This window comes from Dendrobates tinctorius, unplaced genomic scaffold (genome assembly GCF_039654945.1).
Source record: "Dendrobates tinctorius isolate UK_male_01 unplaced genomic scaffold, ASM3965494v1 ptg000115l, whole genome shotgun sequence".
Lineage (NCBI taxonomy): Eukaryota > Metazoa > Chordata > Amphibia > Anura > Dendrobatidae > Dendrobates > Dendrobates tinctorius.
The window spans coordinates 11,081,457-11,097,300 of NW_027361783.1; the positions used below are offsets into that span (position 1 = coordinate 11,081,457).

Here is a 15,844-nt window from a genome sequence, read left to right on the forward strand (position 1 = left end):
AGATGAAAAGCATGTGAAAAAATGAGCTGCTGTCAATCCAAATAAATGTTACTAGCCCAATATATAAAAATAATTGTAACAGAAAGAGGGATTGAATTTTAAAATGTAAAAAACAGACTTTTATTTTGCATCAATATTGGAAAAAGAAGGACTCTGAAAATAATATAAAAATTAAGGCCCATATATCACAGCAAAATGAGGCAACCATTAACTCAATAATTGAACCAGAAAAAAATTACAGCTCATTAAACAGCATATAAGAAAAAAAAACAAATGTGCCTTCTGAGGAACTTTGGTAAATTAACTGTTTAAGCAGAAAAAAATAATAATTACATATACAGCACGTGCATTTTTATATTTCATTGTAATATACCGTATTTTTCAGATTATAAGACGCACATTTCTTCCATCAAATTTTGGGGAAAAGTGGTGGGTGTATCTTATAATGCGAATCTGTGTGCTGCTGTGCTATAGAGTGGGGGGGTGTCTCTGGCGTGGTGTCAGGGGGCTGGGGTGGTCTGGCTGTGGGCTGCAGAGAAAGTGGGTGGTCCTGTGCTCCCACTCATTAGGCTTATGTAATATTCACTGCACCCGCTGTCCATCACCTCGGTGCTGAAGCAGCGCCGAGTTGGTAGACAGGGGAGCGGTGCATATTACATGTGCCTGCACTCTCCCCCCCGCCCGTCACTATATTCACCTACCAATGATCGCTCCTGCTCCCAGCTCCCCCTGTGGCTTTCCTCCTGCAGGGCGTGTGGCAGCTGCTGCTTTCAGGCAGTTCATCACTTCAGGACCTTCCTTAATGTGACCAATAGGACCTTCAGTCACGTGACTCCCAGTGTGCACTGCAAGTCACGTGACCCCAGGTCCTATTGGTCACATCATGGAAGGTCCTGTAGCTACAATGAGCTGCCTGAATGAGCAGCAGCTGCGCGCTCCATCGCAGGAGAAGGATCTCAGCAGACACAGGAGAGCCAAGGGGGGAGCTGTGAGCAGGAGCCATCATCAGAAGGTGCGTTAACTGTTTATTATTTATCATGTGCTTGCCAGCAGGGGGGAAATATAGGGACAGGGGCCATGTGTGACAGCAGGGGGAATATATGAATGGGGGGATAATGTGTGCCAGCAGGGGGGAATATATGGATGGGGGGGACAATGTAATGTGTGCCAGCAGGGGGGAATATATGGATGGGGACAATGTGTGACAGCAGGGGAGAATATAGGGATGGGGGACAATGTGCGCCAGCAGGAGGGAATATATGAACGGGGGGCCATGTGTGCCAGCAGGGGGAAATATGGGAACGGGGGATAATGTGTGCCAGCAGGGGGAATATAGGGACGGGGGGACAATGTGTGCCAGCAGGGGGAATATAGGGATGGGGGCCATGTGAATGCCAGCAGGGAGGAATATAGGGACACGGGGGCCGTGTGCATACCAGCAGGGAGGCATATAGAGAGAGGGTGGCCATGTGCCTGCCAGCAGGGGGGTATATAGAGAGAGGGGGGCATGTGAGTGCCAGCAGGGGGGCATATAGTGACCGGGGGGCCATATCCAGGATGGGATAGGGGGGCTATTTGCCAGGACAAGGGGGCAATGTGCCAGGATGGGGGTTATATAGATACCAGGATGAGGGACATATACGGTATATGATTTGAAAGATGGACACTGGCATTATAAGACACACCTCCATTTAACATAAAAAACATTTTTTCTCTTTTTCTTCACCAAATTTGAGGGTGCGTCTTATAATCAAGTGCGTCTTATAAAGCGAAAAATACGGTATTGTATTGCATTCTTAGTTTGTATTTTATGTGGGAAGTGCTTTTCTATTACAGTATTTAGTATTTTTAGGAGAATGTGCATGTAAATGTACTGTTTCTTGTCTGGTTTTAATGTTGTGAAATGTAATAACATGACTATTTCTCTTTCACTTTTTAGGATGGCCTGTTTAATTATTTATTTTGCTTTCAGAGAAGAATTTTTACAACTTTAAGAGAGAAAAATGAGTATGTTCTATTGAGAATTATTTCACTCATCTTAAGAGATTGGACTCTGTTCTAAACTCATTCCACTGCCTTCTTAATATAGGATATACAGACATTCCCGCCCTCAAACACAACGCTCCTGCTACTCAATGACATTGTTGTAATTTGGTTGCTGGCCACCAAGTGCTCCTTAGTTTTTAAGTACATTTTGAAATATACTGGATACTTGAAGAAGAATCTGGTTACTGATTGCAGAACTCCCAGCAGTATTTGGCATTTTACTTTTGATGAAGTCAATTTTTTTTGTTTTACTGAACAAAACTGATGTGAAAAATTAACCCCCAATAAAATGTTCTTAATTTATTTATTATTTTTATTTTGCAAATTTCTTCACAAAAATGGTCCTAAATTTTAAAAGTATTCATAAAATAAACTTTTTAAAGACTGATATTACAATTATTACCTTAACAGATATTCTATAAAATATGATTGTTTGGATTAAAATACTAAATGGCAATAAGATGTTTACTTCTGTCTTAATTTATATTACTTATTTGAGTTAAGATCTTGATTTGCAATTTTATAGCCACACATTATTGGCATTTGTCAAAAATGTAAGAGGGTATTCTGTGTAAGGATCTGAATATATTCTAAATGACTGAACCAATTTTTTCGGCATTGCTTTTCGGTTTAGTAGTTCAAAATTTGGAGCAAGGATAGATGAGTCTTGTTAAATCTTTAAAATATGCATGCATTTGTTAGCATTCATGTTTTAATTCCCTTTTTGCTTGCATATTGTTTCTTTTTTTAATGAAATAATGTGTAGTTATTGCGGCCAAATGCTCAAAATAACTTTATTACCCAAGTGAATGGTTTATTGAACTTAAAAGAGCAAAGATCTTAAAGAGTAAATTTATTATTGCTGTGAAATAGATAAGGCATTAAAAGCCTTTCAATAATCTAAATACATTTTCTTTTTCACATTTCACTATTCTTTTAATGTTAAGTTTTGGAAATGTATCCATATATTTCCAAGGTAAAGCAAAACTTTTGATGAGCTTGTGTTAAGAAAATGAATGAAGTGTTAAATATACTTGTTTCTATGTTATTTTTTTAAATAAACTAACAAAAATGCAAATTGGATCTTAGAATATGTATTAAAAGTTACTTTGAACAAAAAAAAAATACTGCTGGTCTTGATAACTTAAATATTCGAAACAAACACAATTTACTTAGGTTCTTTTTTCTTATTATAAATTATGGTTGTCACATTAGTAAAAGACATAACTCCATGTTAATGATTGTAATCCAGAAACTGAGTAAACGTATGTTCACACATTGCATTTTTCCTGCATTTTCCATGAGTGTATTTGCCGTGAACAAATGCATTGTTTTACTGTACCAGCAAAGTTCATGAGATTTCTGGAATCTCATGAATATGCTGCTTTTTTTTTGCTGTTTATTTTTGTTCCTTGCAGATTTGAAGTAGTTTGAAATTTGCAGCATGTCAATTCTTTTAACATTTTTGCATCATAGCATAAAAGCGAGTAAAAAATACACATACAAAACTCCATCAATTGTAGCAGACTTTTCTGCTGCAAAAACTGAGCATGTAGATAGACCCTAAAGCCAATTACTTTATTTTTCAGATTATAGGGGAAATTTTAGGGGAAAATGGGGGTGCGTCTTATAATGCGGATATATCACACCGGCCATGGTGGAGCAGGGACCTGGGGTCGCTGCTGAAGGAGGCAAGAGTGGCGTGTTGTTGCAGGCCACAGGCTGGGATGAGGGAATGTTCCAATGTGCTCTGCTGTGGGTGAAAATGGCTTTGGTGCTCTGTGGTGAGGGGGGCTTCGCCATCGTTTTGTGAGAGCCTGGAGCCCCCCCGCATATCAATTACTGCGATGTGGTGGCCTCTGGGAAAATGGCTGCCGTATGCTCAGATTGAGATCTCCCACAGAGGCGCTCATCCCAGCCTGCAGGCTGCAGCAACGCGCCACTCTTGCCTCCTCCAGCAGTGACTCTGGGACTCCGCTTCACCGCAGACTCCACCCCTGGAAAGCAATGACTCATGGATTATAAGAGGCACCACCATTTTATTAAAAAAGTTTTTTTTTCCTATTTTTCACCTAAAATTTTGGGGTGCGCCTTACAACCAAGAAGTATCATTTCTCCTTGTGGAGATTGACATCCTAAACATGCCGAGATGAGGAGACTTAAAGCCATAATGCTCCTTTGGGAAATATGCAAATTGTCTCTTCAGAGAGGAAGAGGACTAGAACTCTAGTGTCACCTATTGGAAGTAGCAATCCTAAAAGTCAATGTCGGCCCTTTAACGAGCCTTGTAACATGACTTAGGATAAAAGCCAAACTAGAATCTCAATTTGCAGACACTGTGTTTTGGGGTACTGCTCCTCGTCAGTGCAAAGTATGAAATCTGGTTTGGCTGTGTGAGAGGCATCTAACCGATATCCAAGAAGTATCGTTTTTCCTTGCGGAGATTGACATGCACTGATGAGGGGCAGTACTCTGAAACACAGTGTCTGCTAATTGAGATTCTGGTTTGTCTTTTATCCTAAGTCATGTGACAAGGCTCATTAACAGGTACAGCGATCTGCTCATCTTCTCTATGTAGCTGAGCCGATCGAGTTGTGTCACCTTCTAGCCTCCTATGGAGACTATTGAAGCATGGCAAAAGTAAAAAAAAGTGTTTAAAAATATAAAAAAATAAAAAAAATATAAAAGTTCAAATCACTCCCCTTTCACCTCATTCAAAATAAAACAATAACAATAAAAGCAAACATACACGTATTTGGTATTGCCATGTTCAGAATTGCCCTATCAATAAAAAAAGGATTAACCTGATCGTTAAACGGGGTAGAGAGAAAAAATTTAAAACGCCAGAATTACGTTTTTTTGGTCGCCGTGACATTGCATTAAAATGCAATAACAGGTGATCAAAAGATCATATCTGCACCAAAATGGTATCATTAAAAACATCAGCTCGGCATGCAAAAAATACACCCTCACCCGACCCGAAATCACGAAAAATGGAGACGCTATGGGTATAGGAAAATGGCGCAATTTATTTTTGCAAAGTTTGAAATTTTTTTCACCACTTATATAAAAAAATATACATTTTTGATGTCGATTAACTCATAATGACCTGGAGAATCATAATGGCAGGTCAGTTTTAGCATTTAGTGAACCTAGCAAAAAGCCAAACAAAAAACAAATGTGGGATTGCACTTTTTTTTTGCAATTTCACCGCACTTGGAATTTTTTTCCCCATTTTCTAGTACACGACATGGTAAAACAATGGTATGATTCAAAAGTACAACTTGTCCCACAAAAAATAAGCCCTCACATGGCCATATTGATGGAAAAATAAAAAGTTATGGCTCTGGGAAGGAGAGGAGTGAAAAACGAAAACACAAAACCTACAAAGCTTCGGGGGTTAAGGGGTTAAAATGCAGCAGATTTGTTTATCTGAACAAGCTAAAATCAAAGCAACTGAGCTCTAAAGCCCCTAATTATTAGTTTGTAAAAGAAAATGAGGGCAAAACTATTTTTAAACATCAAAATATTTTACAACTGTTATTTGGTTTAATTATTATTATTATCATTATTATTTATTATTATAGCGCCATTTATTCCATGGTGGTGGCAGCGAAGTGTGTTCTGGGTCCTGGGTACCACTGACAGTGAGGGAAGGGGTTTTATAAGCTTCTGTGTGACTGCGGCCATAGCATTTATAATTCCCTCGCTGCAGTGTGCTGGGTGGCCAGTCCACATTGAAGCAGCCCGTCCGGCGTCTAATTATCCTAGGTGTAGTTCCCGGACTGACCTGAGGATAAGGGGCACCAGAGAGCTGTGAGTTCCAAAGTGGAACTGAGAAAGTGGGATACCCATAAATCCTGACAGCTTGTATCATATTGTGCCAGGGGTGGGATAACCAAAATATACCCCCCCGAGGTAAATTGTTAGGGCAAGACTAGCTTGCTGTTTTTTTATCACATGGTGCCAGCGGTTGGATAACTAAGATAAGCCCCCCTGTGCCTGTGATAGCTTTGTGCGGCCAAAGGTCACATCCCCCTGTCCGTGACATACCGCTGTCGGCAGTGGGATCGTAAGCTCTGCTTACTTTCTCAAAAGTGGTCAGAGCTTCACAGGGATGGATGTGACTGAATGTTGCCAACATATTCATCACAATTAAGTCACAAATATGTAATAACTAATGGTAGAAATGTACTCCAGTCCATGACTTTTTTGGCCGGCGTTGAGCACATGCACCAAAGTAATTTCTAGATACAAGCCCCCTCCTTTCTAATCTGATATTGAAGTCTTTTTCTGAGGGTGCTTGAATTACCTTTCTGGTTAAAAATAATATTTATGGTACACAAAGCAGAAATGATTGCTTCTTCAAATATGGTAAGTTCACCACATTCACATTCAAATTATTACCACTATGTTTCAGTGTTAGTGCTTGAGCACTGAATTTGTTATATCTACCACATGGTTAAATTAACCATGGCTGGGGTATTGACTTTTCTTTAAACAGGTATAGCTTGAAGGATGGTTAAGGGTATTCAAAACATCATGCATGGAATTTACTAAGTACCAACTAATAGCCAGTAAAGGTAGAAGTAAACTGATGTCAGATTAAAGGACTTCAATTGTACAAATCTCTGTGTTAAAGGGAACCTGTCACCAGTTTTGGAGCATATGAACAAACTAGATGGAGGCCCGATGCTATCGCATTGGGAGGGCGGTAATGTGATGATGGGGGCAGGCCTTGCAGCGTTAAGAATCTCTCTCCCATGTGCTCACCCACCTAACCACTCTCTCCTTCCCCATGTGCTGACTTCTCCCGTCTGTGCTCTCTTCTTTGACCTGTCTACCCCATGTGCTATCCCCCTTGTCTGCTGTCTCTCTCCTTCCTGTGCTGTGTTCTCCCCTCATGTGCTGTCTCGTTTGAGCTGTCTCCTCCCTGTGCTATGTCTCTGTCACCCCTGTGTCTGACTGTGTACAGAACATACCACAACTCCTGGGCAGGAGAGGAAGCAAAAGACGATACTGACATTACAGCATGAGATCACAGAGGATACATTTTGTGAGGTAAAATATTGTTTAAAAACAGTCAGTGAAATATTTGACCTCACAAAATGAATCCTCTGTGAACCCATGGTGTAATGTTAGTATTGTCTTTTGCTTCCTCCCCTGCCCAGGAGATGTGGTATGCTCCGTACACGGTCAAACACAGACAATTTTTAAAATGAACTTTTGTTCATGGGAAAACCCCTTTAATGTGACCGGCTTCCTCTGCCTGTAGACACATCATGCATCTGCAGCCGAATGATTCACTGCGCCTGCGCGGAATTCACGCAGGTGCGGTGCAAAAGTGTTCTGCTGGTGGTACCATGCAAGAGGCTGCGTGAGAGTGAGAGTTTATGAGTCGAGTGTGAGTGTGTGTGAGAGTGTGATAGTGTGTGAGTGTGAGTCTGTAAGTGAGAGTGCCTGAGTGTGTGAGTGTATGAGTGAGTGTGTTAGTGTGTGAGTGTGAGTGTGTGTGTGGTGCGTAAGGCACATACAGTAGAGTGTGTGTGTCTGTGGTGCGATGGTGTTCTGCTGGTGGTACCGTGCAATAGGTTGGTACCAGCAGCAGTTTACATATTTAGACACCCATCACTTGGGTGTCCAATATGGCGGTCGGTGAACTTCCTCCTCTTGGAATTCTGGGATATGGTGACATCTGGACAGAACAGGAAATGAAAACATTACAAGGCAATTATATAAATAGATGGCACCAACTTTAACTGCTCCTCTTCTGCATACTACAAACTTGTCTATAAGCTCCTGACTTCCCCTGTATAGCCCAAAAAAATACCATGTGATATGTTCCTGCACAGAATGTAAGTGAGATTGGTCCAGTCCAATGGGTGTCCTCGCTATGTCGTCTGTCCCTTTTCTCTGCTCCTAGCCAGGTCCTTCTCCTTTGAGGATGAACATATAATGGAGCAAGGGCACCCATCTGTCCAGACCACCCTTTTTTACATACAGCATGGGAGAATATTAAATGGTATTTTTTATGTTGTGCAGGGAGTAGAGTTGAGCGATACCGTCCGATACTTCAAAATATCGGATTGGAATGGATCGGCCGATCTTTAAAAAAAGTGTCGGTATCGCCGATGCCGATACCGGAAGTCCCATTCAAGTCTATGAGACTTCCGGTATCGGAATTGGAAAAACCCTTTCCTGCCCTTGTACAGCCTCTCGGGGGTCTGTACGGGCTTTCCGGGGGTCTCTGCCGGCCTGCCGGGGGCTGTGCCGGCCTGCCGGTGGGCTGTGTGGACTGCCCGGGGTCTGTACCGGCCTGCCGGGGGGCTGTGCCGGCCTGCCGGGGGGCTGTGCACCCTGTGGGGGTCTGTACCGGCCTGCCGGGGGGCTGTGCCGGCCTGCCGGGGGGCTGCGCAGATGTCCGGGGGTCCGTGCAGGCATCGTCCGATGGGACTACAAGTCCCATCGGGCGATGCCTGCTACCATGACAGTGATTGACACATTAGCCAATAATGGGACAGTAGTAGTCCCATCATCCGGCTAATGTGTTAAATGTAAAAAAAAAAAAAAACATACTACATACATACATACTACATGCATGCTACATACATACTGCATGCTACATACATAGTACATATATACTACATGCATGCTACATACATACTACATACATACTACATATATACTACATGCATGCTACATACATACTACATGCTACATACATAGTACATATATACTACATGCATGCTACATACATACTACATACATACTACATATATACTACATGCATGCTACATACATACTGCATGCTACATACATAGTACATATATACTACATGTATGCTACATACATACTACATACATACTACATATATACTACATGCATGCTACATACATACTACATGCTACATATATACTACATGCATGCTACATACATGCTAAATACATACTACATACATACTACATGCATGCTACATACATACTACATGCTACATATATACTAAATACATACTACATACATACTACATGCATGCTACATACATGCTACATACATTCCACATATATACTACATACATACTACATGCATGCTACATACATACTACATGCTACATACATACTACATACATGCTACATACTACACACATGCTACATACATACTACATGCATGCTACATGCATGCTACATACATACTACATGCTACATACATACTACATATATACTACATGCATGCTACATACATACTACATATATACTACATGCTACATACATACTACATATATACTACATGCATGCTACATACATACTACATGCTACATATATACTACATACATACTACATACATACTACATGCATGCTACATACATACTACATGCTACATACATACTACATGCTACATACATACTACATACATACTACATGCTACATACATGCTACATACATGCTACATACATACTACATGCATGCTACATACATACTACATACATACTACATGCATGCTACATACAATACATTCATACAATACATACATAGACATACAGTACATATAACATAGAGTAACATACTTACCAATACTTGTCACATTGTTCCCCGAAGCCATTGTCTTTTACGGAATAAATATTAACATAACAAACCACAAAAATACTCACCCATGATCCGAAGCAGTCCACGAGTGTGTCCCACGACGATCTTGGGTAGAGAACTGCAGCATCAGCTAATGCTGCCGCTCTCTACGGGCTGCAGGAATCCAATGACGGAAGGTAGGTATCCTTCCGCACTGTATTCCTCCGCCACTTAAAAAAAAAAAAGTCCCTAGTCTCACTTTATGGTAAAAGCTGTGTGGGAAATCATCATTCAAGGATTTTTAAGGTTGACCTGGAAAGAAATGGGGCATTTGGGTATTTATTCAGTATTGTGTTCAGTTGCTATTTGTCTTGAAGTTTTGCCTCCATCCATTTCATTCAGCTGCAATCATCTCTGAAAACTAATGTGATTTACATAACTTGTATTGAATGCTCCTCAGACTTGCTGATTAACCCATCATCTGCTGTAAGCATTATGAACCACTATCTGAAGATTGTTCACACTGCAATCATCTTTACAAACTTCTGTAGTTTTCACAACTTTTCAGATATGTTGATTAACCCATTGTCTGCTGTATGGATTATGAACTGTTATTTAGAGACTGTTTAAATTCTCAACCCCTGTGATTTATTCAACCTTCATCTAAATTGTGGTTCAGGTTTTCTGTTTAATTCTGTATCTGTTCTCCTGTGTTTGTCTACACCAGAGGTGCACAACATTTTTTGGTCCAAAGACTACATTGTGATATTGAATCAATCCAGAGGCCACAATGAAATTTAAAGGGGTATTACCCACTTTGACATTTATGGCATATCAAAAGTGCATACCATAAATGTCTAATAAATACAAATTCTACTTACAGGACTCTTAACTGCACCAATCAGCATTATAAGGCTTTGTGCCCAACAATTAGTTTTTGTTGCTGCGTATTGTCGCTTCATCAAAAAAATGAGCGTCTTACAGTTTCAGCAAGATTAATGGAATTTATAGAAATCTCATGCCCTCTGTGCTTTTTTTAAACAGAGTTTAAGAGTTTAGAAATAGAAATAGATTCTGCTCCTAAATCCACATAAAAATTGCATCAAATATTCTTGAATGAGTTTACCATTTAATTGAATATCTGTTTTTTTTCGTGTTATTTTGAACATTTCCTAATAAAAGAAAGGATTTTCAGTTAAATCTGCTTCTTAATCTTGTAAAAAAAACCTGTGTGAATAGGCCCTAAAAAGGAAGAGTTCATGCATACATATGGCTCTTTACAATAGTGTTTTTTCCTTACTGCTTAATATTTCAGAACTCCAATAAACTACAGTAGAATGAGCCACAGACACGGAAGGCCACATGTTTAATTCACATACTCTTTTCTGGAGTGCCAAACTGGTTTATTGACCTCATTCTCCTGATGTATAAGGCATCCAGAGATGTCTACACAGTGTATCATTAGTACTTGACTGTCCCTGCTTCTTAGCTGCTTGCAAGCACTCTTCTGTGTGTGACTGCCAACTTATGGATAACCTTTCATTCAAGAATTTTTCTGTCCATATGTGTGATGGTGTGTCACTTCTCATTGGAAGTCATGAGGCGGGGAAGTCAGGAAGTTCAAGGTCAAAAGTCTGGAGGGAATGTCAAGGACAAGGAGATAAGACAAACAGATAGAAGCAAAGTCCAGGGTCAAGTAACTAAGGTCATAATGTGCCAAAGGAAAACAGGCAATACAAATGAGTAGTCAAAAGGCAAATCCAAGGTCCAGTAACAAAGATCAGAAATCAGCAGAGTAAAGAGCAACACACCATTGAGCAAGACTACAATAGGCAATAGTCTAACCATTGCCAGCCAGCTAAATAGCCAGTTAATCATCCTGAAGAGATATCATCCTAAACAGATATCACCTGGCCTGGACAGGCATGGATGGTTTGAACAGCTAGACTGTCATTTACAATACTGACAGCTCACCATGACGCTGCCTCAGATTGGATGAATTTGCTGTCACTCACAATACTTTGCAATGCAGCATGCCCTTGATCCCATAGTGCAGCTGAGCTTTCATAGCGTCCTTAGAACACTGTTAGTTTTGGAATCGTAACAGAACCCTCAGTGGGCCACTGGACCCCCAGGTTACCCAGGAGACCTAAAGTGGAAGTTCCCGACCAGAAGATTTGCCTTCTCGGATCCAGCTGGAATCCAGGATATCTCCTGCAGTCCATATCACTTTCCAATGGATGTGCTGAGGGAATTTTGGACCTTCCGAGAATCCACAATTCTCTGTAAACCGCCATCGACAGAAATCGGAGGAGACAGGGATAAGGTAGATAAAATCAAAGGGACAAACTTCTTTAACAGGGATCAGTGGAAGATGTTAGGAATGCGAAGAGATGGAGGAAGCTTCAACCTGAAAGCCACCGGATTGATCTATTGAATCTCTTAGGGACCAATGAGCTTTCACTCAATTTTACAGACAATAAAGTTTAATGTTTTTTGATGACATCCAAACCTTATCACTAGAGATGAGCGACTTTGCCTTTTTTCGGGTCGAGTCGGGTTTCATGAAACCCGACTTTCTCAAAAGTCGGGACGAACGAAATCGGCCAATTATTGTGAATAGTCAAAAGCCGACTGAAACAAGGTCAGCAGGGAGTGGAGGACAGGAAACACACCTACAGTGCCCATTTTAATGCCAAAAACATAAATTCTTATTACTTAAGCTTGTCAACCTTAATTTACTTTATAATAATAGTTAGGCATTGAAAACTGGGGGTTATTTGACTAAAGTTGTGGGGGGGTAGGGCTGGCTCCAGATTTTTGTGGGCCCTGGGCCAAAGAGTGTCATTGGTCTCCTTTAACACCTGCCACAATTCATGATCCTCTGATACGGCAGAGAAATAGCGGTATAGTACAATGAAAAATACTTCACTTCTTACATCTCATGACTGATATCCATTTTAAATTCTCCAATAGCTCCAAAAATGGACAATATATTACTCCATACAGTATTATGGACACCGCATAGTGCGCTATACAGAGTAATGAGGCCCATATATTTCTCCATACAGAATCATTGGTCCCATATAATGTTCCATACAGTATATGATGAGCTCCACATAATGCTACAGTATATGTTGGTCCCCATGGATGAAGCTCCACTGTGTTACGGGCCCAAATAATGCTCCATATATAATGGGCCCCATTTCTAATTCTCCAGTGCATAATGGGCCCCGTAAATGCTGCTCCAGTGTCTGATGTCCACCTTTGGAATGCTCCAGTGTATGGTGGGCCTCATATATCATTCTCCAGAGTATAGTGCTCCCCAAAAATAGCTGTCCCAACATTGAAAACAATTAACTAAGTCTCCTCGCTAGGGAATCCCTGTACTAGTCTGGACTCCTCGTCGTCCCCATCTTCCATCTCACTGCACTTGGACTGTTTAGGCAGAGGGCGTACAGATGTGATGTCATCGCGCTCTCTTACCAGAATGTCACTGTCAGGAAACGCGGAAGATGTCACGGCGGTGGAGCAGGGAGAGGTAAGTATTTCAACTTTGCAAGTGTTGTGATCCTGAGCAAGCAGGGGGGGCAACTTGTTGGCGACGGCACTGGCGCAGGGCCTCATAGTACGGCAGTGTGACTGACGGCGGGTGGGCCCTCCCACTGGCAGAGACACTTTTGCGTTCCATGAGGGGCCCTGTGCCAGCGCGTCGCCCATGAGTATGCCCCCCACCTGCTCAAGGAACCTGCACTTTCATCTGCACCTTCCTCTTTGTCACCGTGTAAGGTGGTATAGTATGCGGGAAGGGGAACCTGAGTTTCATCAGGGTCAGATTCTGGCTGTGTAGAGTGCGAGGGGAATGTTGTGGTCTGGGTCAATGTACCAGCAGAATCATCTAGCAGTGGCTGGGCATCAGTGCACTTGTGGCGCCCCCAGGAGTACGGTCGCCACAGTGGCATTACCTTTCTACTAGGGAGTGTGATGTCATGCTTGGGAGCAACGAAGGATCTCTCTAGCAGTTAAACCAACACACAACACAGTTCCCACTCCAGGCCAGCAGGGAAACCTCTGTACCTGACTGCTGAGGAGCTGCTCTCTGTGGTCGGGAGGAAGTTAGGGCAGTCTGTGAAGGGAAGGGGAAGTGAGTGGACATGAGAAGGGGAGCTGAAGGATGAGCAGGGTTAAGGCTCCCTCCTAGCTGGAGTGCATGGTCGGTATTCCGGTCTCTGAGTTTGTAGGAACACTGATGTTCCTGCAGCAGAAACTGGAGGAAGTAGCAGCTGTAAATGCTCTGTTCCCAACTAAGGCTCGGAGGCCCCAGGAGCGACGTGTGTGAGCCAGAAGGAAAAGGCTATGGCTGCCTGCCATATGAGAAAGTTCCAAAAGAGAGTCAACAGGGGGAACTTCAGTGAACGCAGTACTGCAAGTACCTCAGATAAGCGCTAGAACGGAGGCCACACTACCTATCTGCATAGAGAGAATTCCAAATTTGCTTCCAGGCTGACCAACTCCTTCTCCATCTGTAGCCTGGGTCCTGGACGGCACTTACCAAGTACAGGTAAAGGAACTGCTCGACTGTGTCAGTCATCTTTCTCCTGCGCCTGGCGCACTGCTCTGCTACATCCTGCACTGCACACCATCTACCAACTCTTTCATCTGCCCTGCGACTACGGCCCTACCTGTGCAGGGCTTCTACATCTTAGCTGCACCACAACATCTGTCCCAGAGAAGCGACACTGCAGCGTGGGTCAATCTGATCAAAAACCACAGGTGGCATCACCTATAAATGTTATTCACCCCTTTGCATGGATGCCCAGGGCCACGGAACAGGTCATCATCACCAACGTGACACATCCCTCTGAGACACCGGCCCGGTACCGATTAACCCCACTGCCCTGGCTGGCCACCCACACTCCATGCCAGATTCATCTTGGACTGGGGAATTCACAATTTGACTTGATAACTCAGGCATGGTATGATAGAAAGAGCTACATGGACTAATGTGAAGTGTGGCCTGCTGCATCATTCATTTTTGGTGGGGGTGAAGGACACAAGGAAAGGGGTTCTTCCTGACCAGGAGCCAGCACTTGACGACTCAGTGCTTGCATTTTTTGAAACTTCAGAAGAGGAGGGCAATGTAAGCCAAAACCAGTTCCTGATGCTCCGGCTTTAAAAGCGCTTAACCTACTCCCAGAAAAGGTAGCCTTCCAGGCGTTCCGGAGCCAGACCATGACGCAGATTCCACACCTCCTGCCTTAGCTGCTATTGTGCGTTTGCCACTACCAGCAGATACACCACCACCATCAGCACCAGCTGGCCCCTCATGCCCACGTCCGCGGCCTCTTCCACCAAACTTCAAAATGTTGCAGAAAATGAACCCAAAATAACATCAGATAAATGGTAATAAATGAGAAGCGTTCAGCTCTATACAGTCAAAGGATGATTGACAATCTCCCTATATATACCATCAGTCACACAGAGATGCTCACAGGCTCAGTATGGATTACACAAGAATATAAAAAGTAGAAAAAGTGTACAGTATCATCAGATAGCAGGTATATATAGTATAGTTTAAACATTCTAAATCTCCGTAGATATTTCAGGAGGCAGACACAGACGCTCTCAGGCTCAGTATGGATTACAACACAATATAAAAATCCGTAAAAAGGTAATGGATCTGAAGGGTACAGCTGTACACAGTGTAGGGGGTCATTGTTGTCAATCTCAGTATTTATTTCCACAGTCAGAAAATAACTCTCACTTGGTCAGTTTGGATTAGACCAGAATATAAAAAGCAGTAAATGGGTAATGTATCACAAGCGTAGAGCTGTATACACTAGTGTTGAGGTAATTTTTAAATGTACATCTAAATTGCAGGAGTAACCCACACACTGTCACACGCTCAGGATGGATCACACCACAATATAACAAGAAGATCCACAAGAAATAATCACACATGTGGGACAATTTTCCAGGTGTCAATGATACACTTATAGTGGTGGGTGGAGGAGGACTTCCTGGCAGAAAGGGTACAGTATCACCAGATACCAGGTATATATAGCATAGTTTAAACATTAAAAATGTACGACTATATATTCAGGAGTAGGGTTGAGCCACCCCGCTAGTGTTCGAGTTCGTTTTGGTTCGACGAACACGAGGCAAGTTCGTCGAATGTTTGTCGAACGTTCGACAAACAATGTCGAACACCATTGAAAACAATGGCAGGCAAACACAAA

The 15,844-nt window shown here is 42.2% G+C and overlaps 1 protein-coding gene across 3 annotated transcripts in view; it reads left to right on the plus strand.

Moving 5' to 3' along the window:
• Nucleotides 1-3,124, plus strand: part of NETO1 (neuropilin and tolloid like 1) — a 302,715-nt gene extending 299,591 nt beyond the window's left edge. For 2 of the 3 annotated variants that reach the window (XM_073590007.1, XM_073590009.1), the window contains one exon: nucleotides 1,940-3,124. Coding sequence is in view for 1 of the 3 variants with exons in the window: in XM_073590009.1 (XP_073446110.1) it covers nucleotides 1,940-1,994 (55 nt within the window). In the remaining 2 variants the exon portion in view is untranslated. The remainder of the gene's footprint in view (nucleotides 1-1,939) is intronic. The other variant, XM_073590008.1, reaches the window with a different exon arrangement.
• The last annotated feature ends 12,720 nt before the right edge of the window (nucleotides 3,125-15,844 follow it).